This window comes from Euphorbia lathyris, chromosome 3 (assembly GCF_963576675.1).
Source record: "Euphorbia lathyris chromosome 3, ddEupLath1.1, whole genome shotgun sequence".
Classification (NCBI taxonomy): domain Eukaryota; kingdom Viridiplantae; phylum Streptophyta; class Magnoliopsida; order Malpighiales; family Euphorbiaceae; genus Euphorbia; species Euphorbia lathyris.
The window spans coordinates 24569507-24589535 of NC_088912.1; the positions used below are offsets into that span (position 1 = coordinate 24569507).

Sequence of the window (20029 nt, forward strand, 5' to 3'; positions counted from 1 at the left end):
AAAAAATATTATTGTTTTGTGTTTTTTGTGCATTTTATGGGCTCTTTTTGCTCTTTGTAGTTATTTACATCCCTTCGTGGATATTATATTTGCTTTAGTCTGTAATCATGTGAGGTTTTATTCCTTACATTTTGCTTGTTGTACTTCTTCATGTTTTATATAATGAAACTACAAGCATTTCTCAAAAAAAAAACTTTAAAGTTTAAAATGATGTAATTATTCTTTTAATGTGAATAAGTCGGGTCAATTCAAGATATTATTAAAATATATTTTTTATGTTTTATAATTTCATAATCGAATTAAAAATTAATATTTTTAAATTCGATAAAATATTTGAATTTTTTTATCCAACTCTTATAAAACATATTATTATTTTTTATTTTTGTCCACATATATATAATGTTGTAATTTGTTACTAATGAGTGATAAAAATAACGTACATATATAGTGGAGCTGATAAGGTTCATGACTGAGAAGACACAATTTGAGAAATTACGTTTCAGATTCATATAACTTATCAATATTAGAGTAAAAATTGTTCTTGGTTGTCAAGAGAAAAATTGCTCTTAACTACCAAGGTTATGTGACGCGGTGGAATTAATCAGTTTTAATAGCAGTCTGTTGATTTGGTTGAATATCAAAAAGCTACAGTTCTATAAACTTGTTGATTCTACGAATACCATGGATATAGGAATAACAAGAAGACGTTAAAGAACGTTGATTCATCGCATGAATACCTGTTAATGAACCTTGAAAATTCAACAGAACTTTAGAAAATTGAAATCAATTTCTCATTCAATCAAAAACTTCTTCTTACAATGAAAATAAGTCTTTAAACATACACAAATTTAAATCCAAATGTAAAACAGAAACTGAATAGGAAACGAAAATACAGAAAACCCTAAAAAAATAGTAAATTACCATTAATATTAGATTCATTGTAATTAATATTCTTCCTAAAAAATAATAAATTGCAATTGATATAGCAAAAAAAAAACAGTAAATTACAATTAATACGAAATTAATTATAATTAATACTAAATTAAAACAAAAAAGAGAATGTAATTAATTCCCAAAATATATTACTCTTGGTTTAATATATAATTTGTACACTGAATTTGTCCAAAATTCTATTTTTCATAAAATTCTCTATTTATTCTTGGTTTAATTTGTACACTGAATTTGTACAAAATTCTATTTTTCATAAAATTTTCTATTTATTCTTGGTTTAATATATCATTTTGTATAGTGAATTTGTCCAAAAGCTTGATTGGCGTTTTGAACTTTCAAAATGTTCCGATAATCTCCTCAATCTATATAAAATATTCAATTAGCTTCTTGAACCTGTGTGAAATGTAATCAACTGATCACTCGGTTGCAAAAAAATTAAGTTAAATGCGGAAGATATAACGCATCTTAGAATGTTTTTACATAATTCAAAAATAGATTAAAAATTAAGTTATTACTTGCTCAACTATAAAACTTGTCTTCTCTAATATAAGAACCGCATATCCTGATTTTTGATCGTTTAACTGAATATTTTATACAAGTTCAGTGGTTATCGGAACACTTTGAAAATTCAGGACCCAATATGTATTAAGCCTTTATTCTTCAACCACGTCATTATGGTAAAAAAAAAAAAAGTATAGATAGAAAATTAAGATAATAGGAAAGATTTGATATGAAATATAGAAAGTGAAAAAACTCATATCCTTTGGTTTTATCATGATGACAATATGTTGACATCATCATGATGATTGGTCATATGAATAGAAAAAGTGAATCTCATCTCCCCAGCCCCAACTAACTCCTTCCTTCCTTCCTTCTAAAAAAACAACTATTCATTTTCTTGAAATTCCAATTCCTATAAATACCCCTTCACACACACATAAGTTTCTATTAATTCCTAAAACCCCCCATTTCCAACCAACAAAATAACAAACAAACCCCCTCTTTTCATTTATTCTTTTCTTCAATTTTATATGTTAGCTACTTTCTGCAAATTAATTACTAAAAGCACCAAAGTTTCCTCCTTTAATATCATGTCTTCTTCTAATTCCACCACTTCATTTCAAAATCCAAGATTTGTTTCCAAGAAATTCTTGGCTCTCCCCCAACATGAGGGTGATGGAGCTGTTGTTAGAAGAGCCATTGGAAGGTTCTTCAATTTTACTTCTTCTCTTCTAATTCTTCGTCACGGGTTTTATACTTGTCTAGATTATCGGATTGGATTGGCGCGGGCTTTTTGAACTTTGAAGTCTCAAAGTTCAAGGGCTAATAAGATGTCTAAACTTTCAGGCGCTAATGAGATGTCTACAAAGTTTATAGAGCCAATCGGGATAAAACAAGAATCCCGCCTAAATTTTAATTCTTGATTTTGGTTATTGGGTTCTTGTTTTCTTGAACAAATATTATGTGGGTACTGATAAAAAAAATATAATTTTGCTGTTTTCAGTAGGGAACTCAAGTCATTGGATCCTTTTCTTATGTTGGATGATTTTTCAGGTACTGTTTTTGGTATCAATTTTATTAGGGATCCCTTTACTTTAGGAAACAATCCAATTGGCCCCTGAATTTATTATTAGTCCCCTAATTAGTCATATTCTGTTCTCTCTGCAGTTGCTCATCCTGCTGGATTTCCTGATCATCCACACAGAGGTACTTGTAATATATTTTGCAGCCATTTGAATCTATTAATTTGACGATCTGGGATTTAGTATTCTAATAACAAAATCTGTTATTTTTGACAGGGTTTGAGACTGTTACATACATGCTTGAGGTAAAGGGAGATTTTGGTGTCAAAATTGAGTTGCAAAATCTGATTTATAAGAAACTAAAAGTGTTACTTCAAAAAAAAAAGAAACTAAAAGTGTGAAATTTTATAAAATATAGGGAGGGATAACTCATCAAGACTTTGCTGGGCATAAAGGCACAATCTATACTGGAGATGTGCAGGTAAACTTCATTTTCAATCCTCAATTCTTTATTCATTTCTGGAGTCAAAGTACAAATCTGACATCATTGGACAACACTTCAACTCATAATTGCCCTCCTCCATTTTCTTTCAAAAAAAAATTAAAAAAAAAAAGTATAAGAGTCAATTTTGGCCCCAAAATTATTGGGAAAGTTCAATTTTGTCCTTATTATATAAATTAACTTAATTTTGCCCCTTAATAAAACTTGTCACTCAGTATTACCCTTTTCAAACGAATTCCATCGCTTTTTTTTTTTTTATTGAACTATAGCTTTTTTGCTATAAAAGTAAAATTTAGCTGAAATTTCTATATGAGAATGAAATTAGGCTAAATAATTTATTAGTCTCTGTCCTTTTATCTCACACTCTGTTTAGTCTATCTACTTTGAAAATCACATTTTAAAGTCTCTATGTTTTATCAATATTAACCATTTAACATGACCATTTTATATCGACTATGGTTGTCCTGAAAGTTAAGATATTTTCAGTTAAAAATCTAAAAAAAACTAGATAGAAGGCCAAATTGTTAATATTAATAAAAGATATGGACCTTAAAATATGTTTTTTAAAATAGATGAACTAAACAGTGTATTAAGTAAAAGGACGGGAAGTAATAAATTATTTACCCTAAAATTAAACTATTAATTTTATATGAAGAGGATAAAAATGAACTTCTCCAATAACTTGGGAGAAAATTTGACAGTTATTCAAAAAATAAAAATGACTAGTAATATTTAGTTGTATATTTGGGATACAGTGGATGACAGCAGGAAGAGGGATAATCCACTCAGAAATGCCAGCAGGAGAAGGAACACAAAGGGGCTTGCAGCTTTGGATTAATCTTTCCTCTCAAGACAAAATGTAAGAATTTTCAAAAATACCCATTAACTTGCTTAACATAAAATTGCACAATTTTTTAAAACATTCAGAGTAAAATCGCTTTTGACGGTTAAGGGTGCTGGTATTTTTAGACCATGTTGGAGATAATTGTTGTTAATTATCTCTTTACCTATCATCAGATAACAGATAACTATTAAACTTGTTTAGAGTTATTTAATAGTTAGTACAACAATCCAAAATGCAGGATGAAGCCAAGATACCAAGAAATAATGAACCAAGACATAAAAAGAGCAGAACAAGAAGGAGTAGAAGTAAGAATCATAGCAGGAGAATCAATGGGAATAAGATCACCAGTCTACACAAGAACACCAGCAATGTATCTTGATTTCACTCTCAAACCCAAAACCCAAGTAGACCAAAACATACCTGAATCATGGACTGCTTTTGCATACATAATTGAAGGAGAAGCAACTTTTTCCATTAAAGAAACCTCACCTGTTTCTGCTAATCATATGGTGGTTTTGAGCCCTGGAGAAGGAATTACAGTGTGGAATAAATCATCAAAGAAGACACTCAGATTTGTTCTGATTGCAGGAGAGCCTATTAATGAACCAGTGGTTCAGTATGGTCCTTTTGTTATGAACACTCAAGAGGAAATTGAACAGACTATTACTGATTATCATTTGAGTAGAAATGGCTTTGAAATGGCTAACCATTGGAGATCTCAATGATTCTAAACAAGATATAATTTGGTAAAAAAGCGTTATCGGACTCTCTGATTATTTCGATTTTGGTGGATTCGCCACCGATATATCACAATTCCTCCTGATCATTTAGTCACATTATTAATAATGTTCGTATTGTTAAATTAGTTAGTGGTGAAAATCTAATTCAATTAAAAAGTATGTTACTTGTTTTATTTATGTCTTTAATTGTATTTTTTTTATATTTGGAAATAAAGTTTTTTTTTCTTTTTTACTTCTCTGTAACCATGTTTCATATGTAAACAATTTCTTTTGGAAGTGGTGAATAATCAGAAATTTATGTTAAAAAGTATTTTTTTCATTATTGGGTTAGTGTGAAAAAAAACAGAGGCTTAATCACTAAAATTATAATGAGATGCTTTTTGGTAAAGAAGTTTCATTTAGATAACTGAATGAAAATGAAAGGTGAAAAAGGAAGTTTTTCTTTTAGATTGCCGTTATTCTAAATTATATGTTATTTGAGGAAGGGTAAATCGTTTTTATTTAATTTTATTTATTTATTCAATTTTTTCTTGCTAAAAGCTTTCTTTCGATAATATATTTTTTTAAAAATATAAAAAGTTTATGAGAGAATATTGAGTGAGAATGAAAAGAAGTTTGCGTCACTTTATAAATATTAATCTATTTTAATGATATTGCAGTTAATAAGATGTGAATATTATGTGAGAATTAGGGGGAATTTGTTTATCTCATTGTCACCTTCTAGTTGTGTTTTCACTTAAAAAATAAGAGTTTTAGGTGTTTGGTTAGAAACACGTTGTTTACCTTTTATACGTGAAAAATAGCTTTTTATAGAAGTATAAAATCCATACTTTTCGGAAAAACAACTTTTTCTAATAGCAGAATCCTTGCTTTTTAGTAAAGCAGTTTTTTCTAACAACAAACAGCAAATAATAAGTAAACCAAACGAAAATATGAGATTATAAATTAGAGGTATTTGGTTGCTCATTTTTTATATCAGGTTTGCCTTTTATTTTTTGTAGCTTAAAATTAACTTTTTATAAAAGCAGAGAATAACTGCTTTTTGAAAAATGGGGCATTTTCAAACCGTAAATAACAAACAGCAAATAAAATAAACCCGCTTTAATATTGTTTTTTTTAAGTCTTATATAATAATCTTTTAATTTAAATATTGCAACTGCTGGATGAGGTAAGATGGTTATCGAAAATGTCATCCTGGGTCAGCTTCTTATCTCACTTATTTGAAAATCAAATATGAAATCTCTTCTCACAAACACAATATGTGTTGTCAACTAAAAAAAAAAAAAACAATCATAGAACTAATTTGTTTAGTTCAATTGTTAACTGACCGTGCTCGTTTGGTTCAAAGAATAGCAAGAGAATAGGATAGTTATTCCCATATTTGGTTGAATTTTTTTGATGGAATAATCCCTATTCCTTATTTTCATAGAATAGTCATTCTTAAATTTAGCCAAGGAATAACTCATTCCTAATATTATATTTTATAATTTACAAAATTATCCTTCATTAAATCCTCAATCTTTTCTCTAGCCAATTTCTCAAATCCTATAAATTTTGGTGAATCCATAATTTATATCATAAAAAAAACGTGAAAAATGAAAAATTAAGGAAAACATTAAAAAATATAAAAACACGAAAAATATGAAACACGAAAAACGTGAAAACGTTACAAACACGAAAAAATGAAAAAAAAACGTGAAAACATGAAAAAACGTGAACAAATGCAAAAAAAACAAGAAAAAGTAAAAAAAATAAACACACGAAAAAACACAAAACATTAATAACGCGAAAAAGTGACAGTATGAAATATACAAAAACGTGAAAAATACGAAAAACACGAAAAATGCTAAAACACAAAAACGTGAAAGACATGGTAAACATGAAAATGCGAAAACGCAAACAAAACACGAAAACATAAAAAAACATGAAAACGTGAAAAAATACGAAAAACATTAAAAAAAAACGTGAATAACACAAAAAAGTAACAAAATGCGAAAAATACAAAAACGCGAAAGAAAAATGAAAACGCGGAAAAAGGAAAAAAAGAAAAACTAAAACGTGAAAATGCGAAAAAACGCAAAAAAAAACACAATAACGTGAATAAACACGAAAACGTGACAAAACGCGAAAAACATGAAAAACATGAATAACACGAAAAAGTAACAAAATGCAAAAAAAAACGAAAATGCAAAAAAAAAAACGAAAACGCGAAAAAGAGAAAAACGAAAAACTAAAACGAAAAAATGCAAAAAAAAACAATAATGTGAATAACGAAAACGTGACAAAACACGAAAAATACAAAAATGTGAACAAACACGGAAAACATGAAAAAATGTAAAAAAAAACATGAAAATATGAAAAAAACGTTATAAACGCATTTTTCACATTTTCATGTTTTTACGTTTTTTCATGTTTTCGTGCTTTTTGTTTTTTTATATTTTTCGCTTTTCTCATATTTTTGTGTTTTTCCACCTTTTCCATGTTTTTAATATACTTTTTACTTTTCATGATTTTCGAATTTTTGCACTTTTTTTGTTCACGTTTTAGTGTTTTTAACAAATTTTTACGTTTTTTTTTTGCGTTTTTTCGTTTTTCGTGTTTTTTACATTTTTTTGTTTTCATGGGTTTTTTTTCCTATTTTTGCGTTTTCATAGCTTTCCATGTCTCTACATTTTTTTTGTGTTTTACTGTTTGCACATTTTTTTATGTTTTTGCATGTTTTGAGTTTTTTTTTTGTGTTAACAAGTTTATATGTTTTTCGCGTTTTCACCATTTTCCACTTTTATTTCGTTTTTTTTTTCTTTTGTTTTTGTGTTTTTAATTTGCGCTTTTACATTTTGTGTTTATTGTTTTACACTTCTCTTTTTTCGTGTTTTTACAATTTTTTTTCATTTTTCTATTCTTCGTGTTTTTTTTCCCGTGTTTCATATTTTGCATTTTTCTGTTTTTTTATATATTTTTAAAATAATATATATTAAATATTTGAACAATTTTTAATAATAATTAAAATTTTAAAAGAAATAAGAAATTACATTTGAGGGTAATATTGTCTTTTGAATAATTTTTTTTATCTATTCCACCATATCTTATTTCAAAAACCAAACCAATAGGAATAGTTATTCCTAAAGAATTTCTATTTCATTCATCGGTATTCTATTCCTTTGGAATAGCAATTCTATTCTATTCCGCGAACCAAATGGCACCGCAGTTGTTGATGTTGTTCTTAGCAGTTAGTTGTTTGTTATTAGCTGATTAATTATTAGTGTTTGGTAAAATTTTGATGCATTATTGCTGTTAGTATGTAAAATATTTAATACGGACATATTTTAATTCTTAAAATTTTCTGATTTGAGGTTATCAATGGTTAAAAATTGATAGTGTCAACCTGAAATTTCTTAATTTTACTAACAGGGAGAACCCTAATCCTCTTTTAGCAGCAAAAATATCATAAGCATTGTAAATCGGTGAAATCACGTAGTTATATTTGGAATTTTCCTAATAAAAAAATACAATCCAAATTAATAAAAAAACATTCTAAACAACTAAACAACTAAATAAAAACTAAAAATATAAAATTTATTGAATCAGCAAAACCTTGTTTTTTTTAGCAATAATGTTATAGAAATACGAATAATATTAAATAATAAATATGTTTAAAAATTAGCAGGATAATCATATCAGCAACAAATATATACAAACAATTTTTCATAAAAATGCTCATATTTGGAGTTTTCATAAAAAAAGCTCCAAAACGCTACATTTTTCATAAAAAATGTTAAACGCTAATGTTGTATAAACCTAACCAAATGCTACGTTTCCCCCGGTTTTGAGTAAAACACTAAATGCTGCTATGAAAAGCTGAAAACAAACACTCATTTCTCTAAGAGACTCTTAATCATCCCTAAAAATAATATAAACAATGTACCTCTTAATGATTTGAAGAGTGACAAATACATATCATCTCCAACAATAATCCTCATATTTACTTATTATTTATTATTTTACCATTAAAATTATTATGTATTGTTATTTACCAATAGTGAGAAAAAGAAAAAAAAAACTCAATAATAAATTATTAATAAAAATGAAATAAGAATGGATTACGAGCTCCTTAGTAGTATAAAGGATGAGGAAGTTTTTTTTTTTTTATGAAAATGATGGGAAAGTTCTTAGTAATTTAAAAAGTCACTAAAAAGCTTCTGAAATTACTTTTTAACTCTCTCTCCTTAAATTTTAATTTAAGAATCCACTAAAAGGTTGTTGAATTATAACTCAAATACAAGAAATTAATTCATTGTACACCCCTGGTTGGAGATGCTCTTAAACTCCAACTCCAAATATACCCCAAATGACAATCAAATTTTTTTTGCTAAGAATTTGAAATATGAATTTTTAATTCCTTTTGCCCCATATATGGTATCATTTGGTAATTTTTGCTTCGAGAAATATTTTCATAGATGATATTTAATCTATTTTGAATGAAAATTTAGCCGAGACAATTTTTGACACGTAACATGTCCATATGGCAACTCCGCTTGGGAGAGTCTGTTAAGCCCAAAATATACCTAATATATCATTAATAATTACATCAATATTGCTACGAATTTATGCTATTTATACCTATTTAGAATACTTTTACTCTCGAATATGTTTCTTTCATGCAAGATACATAAATATTTGGTAAAATCCAAATAGGAACGAAAAGAGCTCAAAAATAGAAGAAAAGCCCTACAAAAGGAGTCAAAGACGACGAAAATTAATAACGCCAAGTCGAGGACTCGAACGAGAGCAGAAATTCAGAAAAAGCTCCGTGCCGCGACCGCGGCCCCCCTCTTTCACGGTCGCGACACGCGTCCTTCAGCCACTTCTTCCCTTCGTCCGAAGCTCAACTTGATGCTCCCCCATTCACGGTAGTGAATTTGGATTCTCGGTAAGACCAGGAACCTTTGCAGCACAACAAACACATGTTTAAATTCCAAGAAACACGTTTGTTCGGGTGGATAAGAACGTCCCTTCACAACGGACACGATCCTTCACAGCGGACATGACTCTCCACAACGGATACGACACTTCAATCAAGACCCTTCAACATCTATAAATAAAGTGTTGATTTGAGAGTTGAAAGGAATGATGAGAGAGTTAGAAGAGAGATTAGTGCAGAGTTTATGCAGAAACTCTGACTCAGAAATGAGTCAGAGATTAGATTTCATTTTTGTTCAAAAGCAATATGATGTACACACATTGTTTACAAATTAATAACAAAATTTAGTAACGTTTAGACATTGTTCCAGTTTAGTTTTCATTTTGGTAGAGGCCGACCGTATCCCTATTACGAAGTTACAGCGAGAAGATTGAGGAGAGGATTCGCCCCTGAGCCTGACAAACTCTAACGAAACCCAAGGAAAGGATTGATCAACCCATTCACTTGCACGCCGTCGAAGAATTCAATGCTCCATGTTCTCTGTAAACTTGTATCAATTTATATTTCATCTAATAAAGTCCGTTCTATTCGATAGATCGTTATGCAGCACTTATGGTAACCAATCCACTAAAGTGACTGCTGGTGTTTTCATTAAAACGTATTTAATTCAAATCTTTACAAGGAAACTTTGTTGAACACTTAAGCAAATTACTATCTCGGTAGAGTTTTAATTTGGTTAAGGCAATTTATCCCGGTTAAGGGTTTTGTCGCGTTCAAAGCCAATTAATTAGAGGTTCCGTCATTTATTTCATCTTTATAATTCGTACAAAGTTTAAAGTTGTTTCTTTGCTTAATGCAAACGAATACATTAGTTTACTTTTCTAAAAAGTACTAAACGCTCCTGTTTTGCAAATTCATTCTTAAATCAGAATATTTTCTAACGTTTTCATACTCTAATCTAATTCTCATTCTAGCAATTTCAAAACCAAAACCGATTAAACGATTTTTCCATATTATAAACCTTTAAAAGTAAAATTCAACCGATTATAAATAAGTTTTGTTAAAAAACGTTCCCTGTGGGATCGATATCTTTTATTACTACAAGCGTATACCGTGCACTTGCGGAAATCGCTCAACAAGTTTTTGGTTTTGTTAAAAAACGTTCCCTGTGGGATCGATATCTTTTATTACTACAAGCGTATACCGTGCACTTGCGGAAATCGCTCAACAAGTTTTTGGCGCCGTTGCCGGGGAACGCCAAATTTTTAACAAAAATTTATGTTTTTCGTGTTTTATTTTGAACCTTGGTTTATAATATATGTATTTATTTATTTTTATTTATTTTTATAGTTTTATTATTTATTGAGGATGGTCATTAGGACTAAATCCTCGTTGTTATTTAACGTTTGCAATTATATGTTTGCAGATAAAAAAATTCAAGTTTTTTCAAAGATAACTTGGAGATTTGATTATCAATAAAATTCACAGAGGGAGTCTACAGAAATGAAATTAAGCCTGCAGTTACATCAGAAGGAAAAGAAAATTTTATGAAACAGGATGTCAGACGTGACAGATGATTTTTCCAAAAAAAATTACCTCTTCCCAAACACATTTACCTCTTTTCTATAAACTTAGTCCTTCACCAAAACATCATATCTCTTTGTTAAGAAGATATCAATTCCTACACTAAACCCAAATAATTTCCTTTTTATCCTTTCCTTAAACGCCTACATCTTCTCAGACAAGATATATCAGAAGTATGATGAAATTACCTTATCCGCCAGGAAGGAATTGTATACTTTTAATATAGTTTTGAAAGTTTCGGTTCATGTGCGTAGTTTTTGTTCGTGGCCAGAACTAGAAGTTCGGGCATTTAACCGAAATCATTAGATTCTTAAATTGAGAAAACGCTAAAAAAGAAAGCGCTTAAAAAAATGTTAAAAAAAAGAAAAAGAAAAAATATACAATACTAATTTCAAGTTGAGGGTATAGTTTTACTTTTTAATTCCCGCTTGAAATTATTTCCAGGTAAGTTAATATGAACAAGTTCGTATTTAGTTGATAAAAATATTTTGAATAAGAAAGAGCTCTAATTCAAGCAATTGAATTTGCGAACAAGTTCTTTGAAAATTAATTCGCTTAGTTTTACGTTTAGATTTTCATACTTCTTATCTCTTGTTCATAATTTTTATGTTTATTTATTTTTAGTTTAATTTATTTTTGTTTTATTTTTATTTCATAAGTTTGATTTGTGTATAAACAAGTTTTATCCAATAAAAATTCTTTAAAGTCATGTTTCTAAATGTTTTGTAGAAAATTTTATTTCTGAACTTACTGAGAATGTGAATTCTCAGTTGAGAATTTCACTTTCAAAGCCTTGAAAATTTCTGAACTTACTGAGAATGTGAATTCTCAGTAGAGAATTCAGGATTTCCAAGGAAATGAAGAGAAAAAAAAACTTCTGAACTTACCGAGAATTGAAATTCTCTGCCGAGAATTTAAAAATTCTCGGTAACTTCAGCAAGACAAAAAAAAAAAAAAAATTCGCGACCGCGGATCGCCATTCACGGTCGCGACACGGGTTTATATCAGACCTGTATCTTCTCTTTCTTCCTCAGTTCCTGCATCATTTTGAAAAATTATGTTTCTTCATATTCAAATGGTGTGAATTTACACCTTTTTAATCCCAACAGACACTTTAATTCCTCTTCACATCATTATAAACAATTGACAATGATCAGATTTTTTTTTTGCTTACATTTTCTATTCATCTCTATCAGACAAAATCTGATTTCTTCTCAGTTATCACACATTTAAAAAATTCAAGTTACAGAAACTTTTTCTTCTTTTAGAACCATGATTTCCAAGCATAAATCTTCCAAGAAGATTACTGTTGCACACCATATGAGTTGGCCCATGAGTTCTTTCTTTTGACAAAAGACAGATCTTCGTGCAAGCGAAGATTGATCTTTATCGGGTTACGCAAATCCCAATTCAACGAGATGAAAATTTAGTTTATTTAGTTTTGTTCTGTTTAATTTTACTTTTTGTGTGTTTAGTTTGTAAATAGGTTTGTTTTCATTTTTATATATGTATGTTCTTTGTGTTATTATGTACATGTGTTCTCCTAATTTTAATAAAACTATCAAGTTTGATTCTTTGATTCTTTCTGTTTAAATATACGTTACCCATACAAGTTATAGTTTCAATGAAATAGTTTATCTTTTAACATGAATCTTTATTTATTTTTAATGAATCTGTATTCATTTCAGAAAATGTTTCTGAACATCTGACTTTTCATATATATTACACGTTCATAAATTATAAATCATTAATAACTATTTCATGAACATTCATTTTATATGATAATTCTAAGTTTTGTTCTGTACATATGTTTTTCAATCTTGATAACATATCAACTTTGGTTCTTTGGTTCTTTTTGATTCGTATGTGTTAACTATGCCAATTATTTGAATGAATCTGTATATATGTTCATATGGAATAATATCACCTTCACCATGAATTTGTCTATAATGTTAAAATGAATCTGTATGTCATTTCATTATTCTGCATAAGTTTCAACGCTTCAGATTTAATATGAATAAGTGATTAGTTTTGATTACTTTTAATTTGTTTGTTTGTTTCTGTATATAGGATCGTTTTTAATCTTTCTTGTACATATGTTCTTGTTTCATTTATGTACACATGTGTTATGCAATAAACCTTCATTTGATTTCATACTTTTAATTTTTCATTTATGTCTGTTCAGATTTCTACATGAATCTGTATGAATCACTTTAATGCTAATAAGTTATGATAATTATTAACTATTGAACATCATAATAAATTTTCATTTTCATGCAACCAGTGAGTTTAATTTTAATTATGAAATCATGAACTTATATCATGTTGATTATTATATCAGTATGAACTTATTAAAATAAAACATACAATTTTTCATATGAATCTGTATCAATTAGAATAAGGTTCATGTTTAAGTTTTACGCATGAATAAATACCTACATGAACTTACATTCATTATCTTTTAAAAGATTAATTTCCATTCAAATGCTTGTTCATTCAACTTATGTGAATTAATGAACATTGGTTCTACATTAACTCTAATTCAGCATTTAATGTTTCATTACTCAAAATTTTATAAGGATAAACCTATGGTTTACCTTGAATTTAATGTTTTAAATTTGTGTTCTTAAGTGCATGTACAGTTTACATTAAATTCAGGACACATTTAACCAATTAAATTCCAAAAACCAAGTCAACATGGACATAAACAGCCACTTTGGACCTATCTGCAACCGAGAATTATATATTCTCAGTAAGTCCAGCAAACACGGACCAAATTCAGAGCAAAATGTTCTCTGAATTTCGCGTGCCGCGACCGCGGCTAGGCCATTCTCGGTCGCGACACGCGACCTGTAGGCGGGGTTTGGCTCCAATTTGAACAAATTTTTACCTTTTTCTATTCTTAACCCCTAAATTCATACCTCTATTAGCCTATCCCTTATACACATATTCCATAAACTCTATTTCAAACACATTTCTTTTTCCCAACTCAATTCCACACCATATCACCTTTACTTTTTACCAATTTTTACTTCTCCTATATACATCTTTCCCAAACACCACATCCATAACCTAACCCTTTTTACACACAATGCCTAAACATCAGCAGGTTACTAACCAGGTTTCCTCTACATCTAATAATTGTTTGCATGTTGACTATGGATCCATTCAACATTATTTCAGATGGGAATGGGTAGTGGTACAAGCACTATTATGGACATAGTGCGTAGTGAAATAGACGTTATTGTATTGGTTACTCTTTCCTATTCTAAGAGAATGAGAGGATTACATTTAGGACTTAGGTTCCAATTTATGAAGATAGGGATGACGAGATGAGTATTTGGTTTGGATATCGTACCAAACAATTTATTGTTAAGCCATCAATTTTCTGACTAATCCGGTTTGGACATATTTTGCCTAGATTTAATAAATTTATGAAGATCAGGATTCGAAGTCCGGTTTTGTTTATTGTGAATTACATCTTCAAGGATTTCGTAGTAGAAAGGCTTGGACTACTTTTTGATCATTTTTAACCATGCTTCAATTTCAACCAATAAGCACGTTGCTATGCGTACTTTGATTACGAGTCTTGTTTTGGATGCTACGAGTATTATGGATTAGTTTTCAATCACTTACTCCTAATTGTTGTTCGATATTGGATTTTGCCGTAATTTTACACATCCATAGTGGTTAGCCACCGTTGGCTAGTTTTGAAAGTTCGATGTTGGTACTTCAAGTTCACATGGTAATGACATTCAGAAGGATGATCATGCGCACACACATTTTGGTGGGCATGAGGATGCAAAGGATGAAGCAGGTGAAAAAGATGAGCATGTTGATGCCTCCACACAAGCACAAAGACATGTTGAGGAAGAGCACAATTGTAATGATCTAGTTAATTTGCCCCAAATTTTGAACCATATGCCTCCACACAATCGGCATATGCATTTGCGGTTCGATGCTATTATGGAGAATAATCAAGAAATGAGTTCCAGAATTTACGCGGTGGATGCCAATTATCCATACTTTGAGAAGTGATCACACGTCAACATGACGCCAATTATTATCATTTTTCTATCGTCACGACGTTATGACCACACTGTCTCCATCGGGTTCCCCTTCACAAGAATAGGTTTTATCTTATCTTTTCTCCACTCATTTATCTCTTATGTTATGTTTTTTTTATTACAATTTCAATTTCTATTTCTGTTGGATAAAATCCATTTCATATTTCATATTTCTATATTTCGTACAATTTTTCGTGTTTTATCAATTTTTGCACCAATGAGGACATGGTCCAATTTAAGTGTGGGAGGAGATATTGCATATATCATTTTATTTTTAGTACGAATAACGCAACGAATAATTTTTAAGCAACATTTATAAATGCAACACTTGTTTTTATGCAAATGCAACATATATTGCAACACAATGTATTTAACACTATTTTTATTAACTTAACATTTTCATATGTTTATAAATTAATCATAACTTATGATTATTTTTAGGTTATCATTATCGATAGAAATACTAATATTTCTATACGGGTAATACATTTTTCAAAAAAATTTCATAAATCTCTGATACGATTTTTAAGTATGAAAATTGTCTCGAGTAAATGTATTTAAGATAAAAAAAATTCTTTATTTTCGATCTCTATTTTATATCATGAAATTCATGATACAATAAATCTTATTTTAAATTTTCAATTAGGTTTATAGGCATTAAATTGAACTAACAAATTTTAGCTCGGTTTGATTCCGTCTTACATTAACACCAATTGGAGTTTTTAAGGAAACTTTAGCCATAATACATGTTGAATTTTAAGTCAATATAGAATGAATGTGCTATCTTTCTTTTTCCCAATTACAATTTTATAATTCATATTAATCAATCAATTAGTTGAATTCTTAACTTTTGGCCACGATTGAGACCAACCTTATCACAATCGAGGTATGAAAGGGAAGAAAATTAAGTACCGTTTACTTTTGGCCACGGTTGCGACCACCCTTATCACAATCGAGGTATGGAAGGAACGTTTAAATAATAAAAATAAGCGTGTATAAGTTTAAAGTAACGATTGCGTCCACCCATGGCATTGTCGGTACCTCTTAAGCAAACACTAAGCAATAAAATACGTATAAAGTTACGATCAAGACCACCCTTATCTCGGGCGTAACTAAGCAAATAATTAACCCCAAGTATTTATTTAAATGTATAATATATCTCATATATTAGTTTAGTTTTGGGAAAGGAAATTTTGTGCTTTGAAATGCCTTAAGATGAAAGACTCAATAACATGTGTGCTTATATCGTCCCGAATGCTTCAATACAAAAATTGGAAATACAAGACGAATGATATATCGTATTTATACTAAGCTAGTTTGATGTTTTGCGTATAAATTTGCCATGCGAAGTTAGTCTTTTCGGCTTAACTAATTTAAAAGGTAATGCCAAGATATATGTTTTATTTTCATAAAGGGATTAGTTAAAGAATAAATTCAATGAACTTTTGCTCGGGACTAGCAAAAGATTAAGTGTGGAGATTTGTTAAGCCCAAAATATACCTAATATATCATTAATAATTACATCAATATTGCTACGAATTTATGCTATTTATACCTATTTAGAATACTTTTACTCTCGAATATGTTTCTTTCATGCAAGATACATAAATATTTGGTAAAATCCAAATAGGAACGAAAAGAGCTCAAAAATAGAAGAAAAGCCCTACAAAAGGAGTCAAAGACGACGAAAATTAATAACGCCAAGTCGAGGACACGAACGAGAGCAGAAATTCAGAAAAAGCTCCGTGCTGCGACCGCGGCCCCCCTCTTTCACGGTCGCGACACGCGTCCTTCAGCCACTTCTTCCCTTCGTCCGAAGCTCAACTTGATGCTCCCCCATTCACGGTAGTGAATTTGGATTCTCGGTAAGACCAGGAACCTTTGCAGCACAACAAACACATGTTTAAATTCCAAGAAACACGTTTGTTCGGGTGGATAAGAACGTCCCTTCACAACGGACACGATCCTTCACAGCGGACATGACTCTCCACAACGGACACGACACTTCAATCAAGACCCTTCAACATCTATAAATAAAGTGTTGATTTGAGAGTTGAAAGGAATGATGAGAGAGTTAGAAGAGAGATTAGTGCAGAGTTTATGCAGAAACTCTGACTCAGAAATGAGTCAGAGATTAGATTTCATTTTTGTTCAAAAGCAATATGATGTACACACATTGTTTACAAATTAATAACAAAATTTAGTAACGTTTAGACATTGTTCCAGTTTAGTTTTCATTTTGGTAGAGGCCGACTGTATCCCTATTACGAAGTTACAGCGAGAAGATTGAGGAGAGGATTCACCCCTGAGCCTGACAAACTCTAACGAAACCCAAGGAAATGATTGATCAACCCATTCACTTGCACGCCGTCGAAGAATTCAATGCTCCATGTTCTCTGTAAACTTGTATCAATTTACATTTCATCTAATAAAGTCTGTTCTATTCGATAGATCGTTATGCAGCACTTATGGTAACCAATCCACTAAAGTGACTGCTGGTGTTTTCATTAAAACGTATTTAATTCAAATCTTTACAAGGAAACTTTGTTGAACACTTAAGCAAATTACTATCTCGGTAGAGTTTTAATTTGGTTAAGGGCAATTTATCCCGGTTAAGGGTTTTGTCGCGTTCAAAGCCAATTAATTAGAGGTTCCGTCATTTATTTCATCTTTATAATTCGTACAAAGTTTAAAGTTGTTTCTTTGCTTAATGCAAACGAATACATTAGTTTACTTTTCTAAAAAGTACTAAACGCTCCTGTTTTGCAAATTCATTCTTAAATCAGAATATTTTCTAACGTTTTCATACTCTAATCTAATTCTCATTCTAGCAATTTCAAAACCGATTAAACGATTTTTCCATATTATAAACCTTTAAAAGTAAAATTCAACCGATTATAAATAAGTTTTGTTAAAAAACGTTCCTTGTGGGATCGATATCTTTTATTACTACAAGCGTATACCGTGCACTTGCGGAAATCGCTCAACAGGGTCACGTGGTGGCATTTACAGCCGGTCCCAAGCCCGGACAAAGGAGGAGGGTTGCAGTAGGTTTGTGGCGGCCAGCGTAAAACTTAGCCACATCTTATGACATGAACCATAATATGAATATCGTGGGGGCGTTCCCTACTCAGCGACGCGCTGCACTTCTTAGATCCGGGTGTAGTGAAAAATATGCAAGGGTTGCTAGGTCATCGCCCCGAAGCGGCGCGCCACCCCAGGACCCGGGGGTGGTGTCAAATATGCAAGGGTTGCGGGTAAATAAGCTAGTCCACGGTAATGGTAGGGGTAGGGGTAATAGGTTACGCTTTGGGACATGGAACATAGGCTCTTTGACAGGAAAATTAGCTGAAATTGTAGATGTTATGAAGAGGAGGAGAATAAATATAATGTGCCTACAAGAAACCAAGTGGGTTGGAGCCAAGGCTAGGGAGATAGCTCCTTAGGGTTATAAATTGTGGTACTCAGGAAAGGAATGGTAGAAATGGAGTAGGTATTCTTATTGATAGGGAGTATATTGATGATGTAGTAGCGGTGTCTAGGAAGAGCGATAGAATTATGAGTGTTAAGCTTGTGATAGGCGATGAGATTGTGAATGTCATAAGTGCATATGCGCCGCAAATAGGATTAGATGTCTCTATTAGACAAACTTTTTGGGAGGACTTGGAGGAAGTGGTGCAACAGGTTCCTAGCGATGAAAAGATGGTACTAGGTGGTGATCTCAATAGGCACGTAGGTTCTAGGCGAGATGGGTTTGAGTGTGTTCATGGAGGGTATGGTTTTGGAGATAAAAATGAAGCAGGAAATGATATCTTGGAATTCGTATCAGCCTATGACTTGAGTATCATGAACACATGGTTTATGAAAAGAACATCTCACTTAGTGATTTATCGGAGTGGCGGTACTGCGAGCCAAATTAACTTCTTCCTAGTAAGGAGTGCTTGGAGAAAGAGTTATATTGATTGTAAGGTGATCCTGGTGAGAGTACGACAACCCAACATAGAGTAGTGGTGCTTGATTTTCAAAGTATGAGATGTATGAGAAAACGAACACCACAAGTGGAGACTAAGATTAAGTGGTGGAAACTACAAGGGGAGAATAAACAAAAAATTGTGGATGAGATGGCCAAAAAAGATATTTGGACTTGTAATATGGATTTAGATATATATTCGATATGGACTAAGATGGAGCATAGTATAATGGGGGTAGCAAAGGAAGTTCTAGGGGAATCTAAAGGTAGCATGCCACCGGGTATGGATACATCTTGGTGGACAGAAGAAGTACGACAAGCAGTAAAGAGTAAGCGAGAATCCTATAAAATATTAGGGAAATGCAGGAGTGATGAGAACTACGAAAAGTACAAAGAGGCTAAAAGGGAAGTAACGAATGTCATACGAGATGCTAGAGCAAAGGTGAATCGGGATCTGTACACAAGATTGAATACGAAGGAAGGAGAAAGAGACATATATAGAATTGCTCGGATGAGAGATAGAAAGACGCGAGATCTCGGAAAAGTTAAATGTGTGAAGGATGTGGACCAAAAAGTCCTAGTTGGAGATAAGGATATCAAGGAACGATGGAGGTCCTATTTTGATAACTTATTTAATGCAGATCGCGGACAAGAAGTTGGAGATATAAGTATCCCTCACGATATGATAAATCGTGAATGCATACGGAGAATTTAAAAGGGTGAAGTCAAAATGGCATTAAATCAGATGAGATTGAAGAAAGCAGTAGGACCTGATGGCATCCCTATAGATTTGGAGATGTTTGGGAGAGAGAGGAATCGAATGGTTAACGACGTTCTTCAACAGAATTTGGAGAAACAATAAGATGCCATCCGAATGGAGGAAAAGTATCCTAATCTCGTTGTATAAGAACAAAGGCGATGTCCAAG

General features: G+C 31.1%; 1 protein-coding gene across 1 annotated transcript; it reads left to right on the forward strand.

Moving 5' to 3' along the window:
- The first annotated feature begins 1907 nt into the window (after window positions 1-1907).
- LOC136221540 (pirin-like protein) lies at window positions 1908-4870 on the forward strand. The gene is made up of 7 exons (XM_066008910.1): window positions 1908-2158; window positions 2456-2505; window positions 2620-2658; window positions 2751-2779; window positions 2893-2955; window positions 3732-3835; window positions 4059-4870. Exons 1-7 carry the CDS (start codon window positions 1983-1985, stop codon window positions 4543-4545), a joined length of 948 nt encoding a protein of 315 aa, XP_065864982.1. The 5' UTR covers window positions 1908-1982; the 3' UTR covers window positions 4546-4870.
- Window positions 4871-20029: the final 15159 nt, after the last annotated feature.

What these genes read in the sequence shown, in the direction of transcription:
- LOC136221540 (XM_066008910.1), top strand. Translation starts at nt 1,983, where the DNA reads ATGTTAGCTACTTTCTGCAAATTAATTACTAAAAGCACCAAAGTTTCC. An exon ending in GTTAGAAGAGCCATTGGAAG is followed by an intron (nt 2,159 to 2,455) that starts GTTCTTCAATTT and finishes TGCTGTTTTCAG; the next exon opens with TAGGGAACTCAAGTCATTGG. An exon ending in TATGTTGGATGATTTTTCAG is followed by an intron (nt 2,506 to 2,619) that starts GTACTGTTTTTG and finishes TTCTCTCTGCAG; the next exon opens with TTGCTCATCCTGCTGGATTT.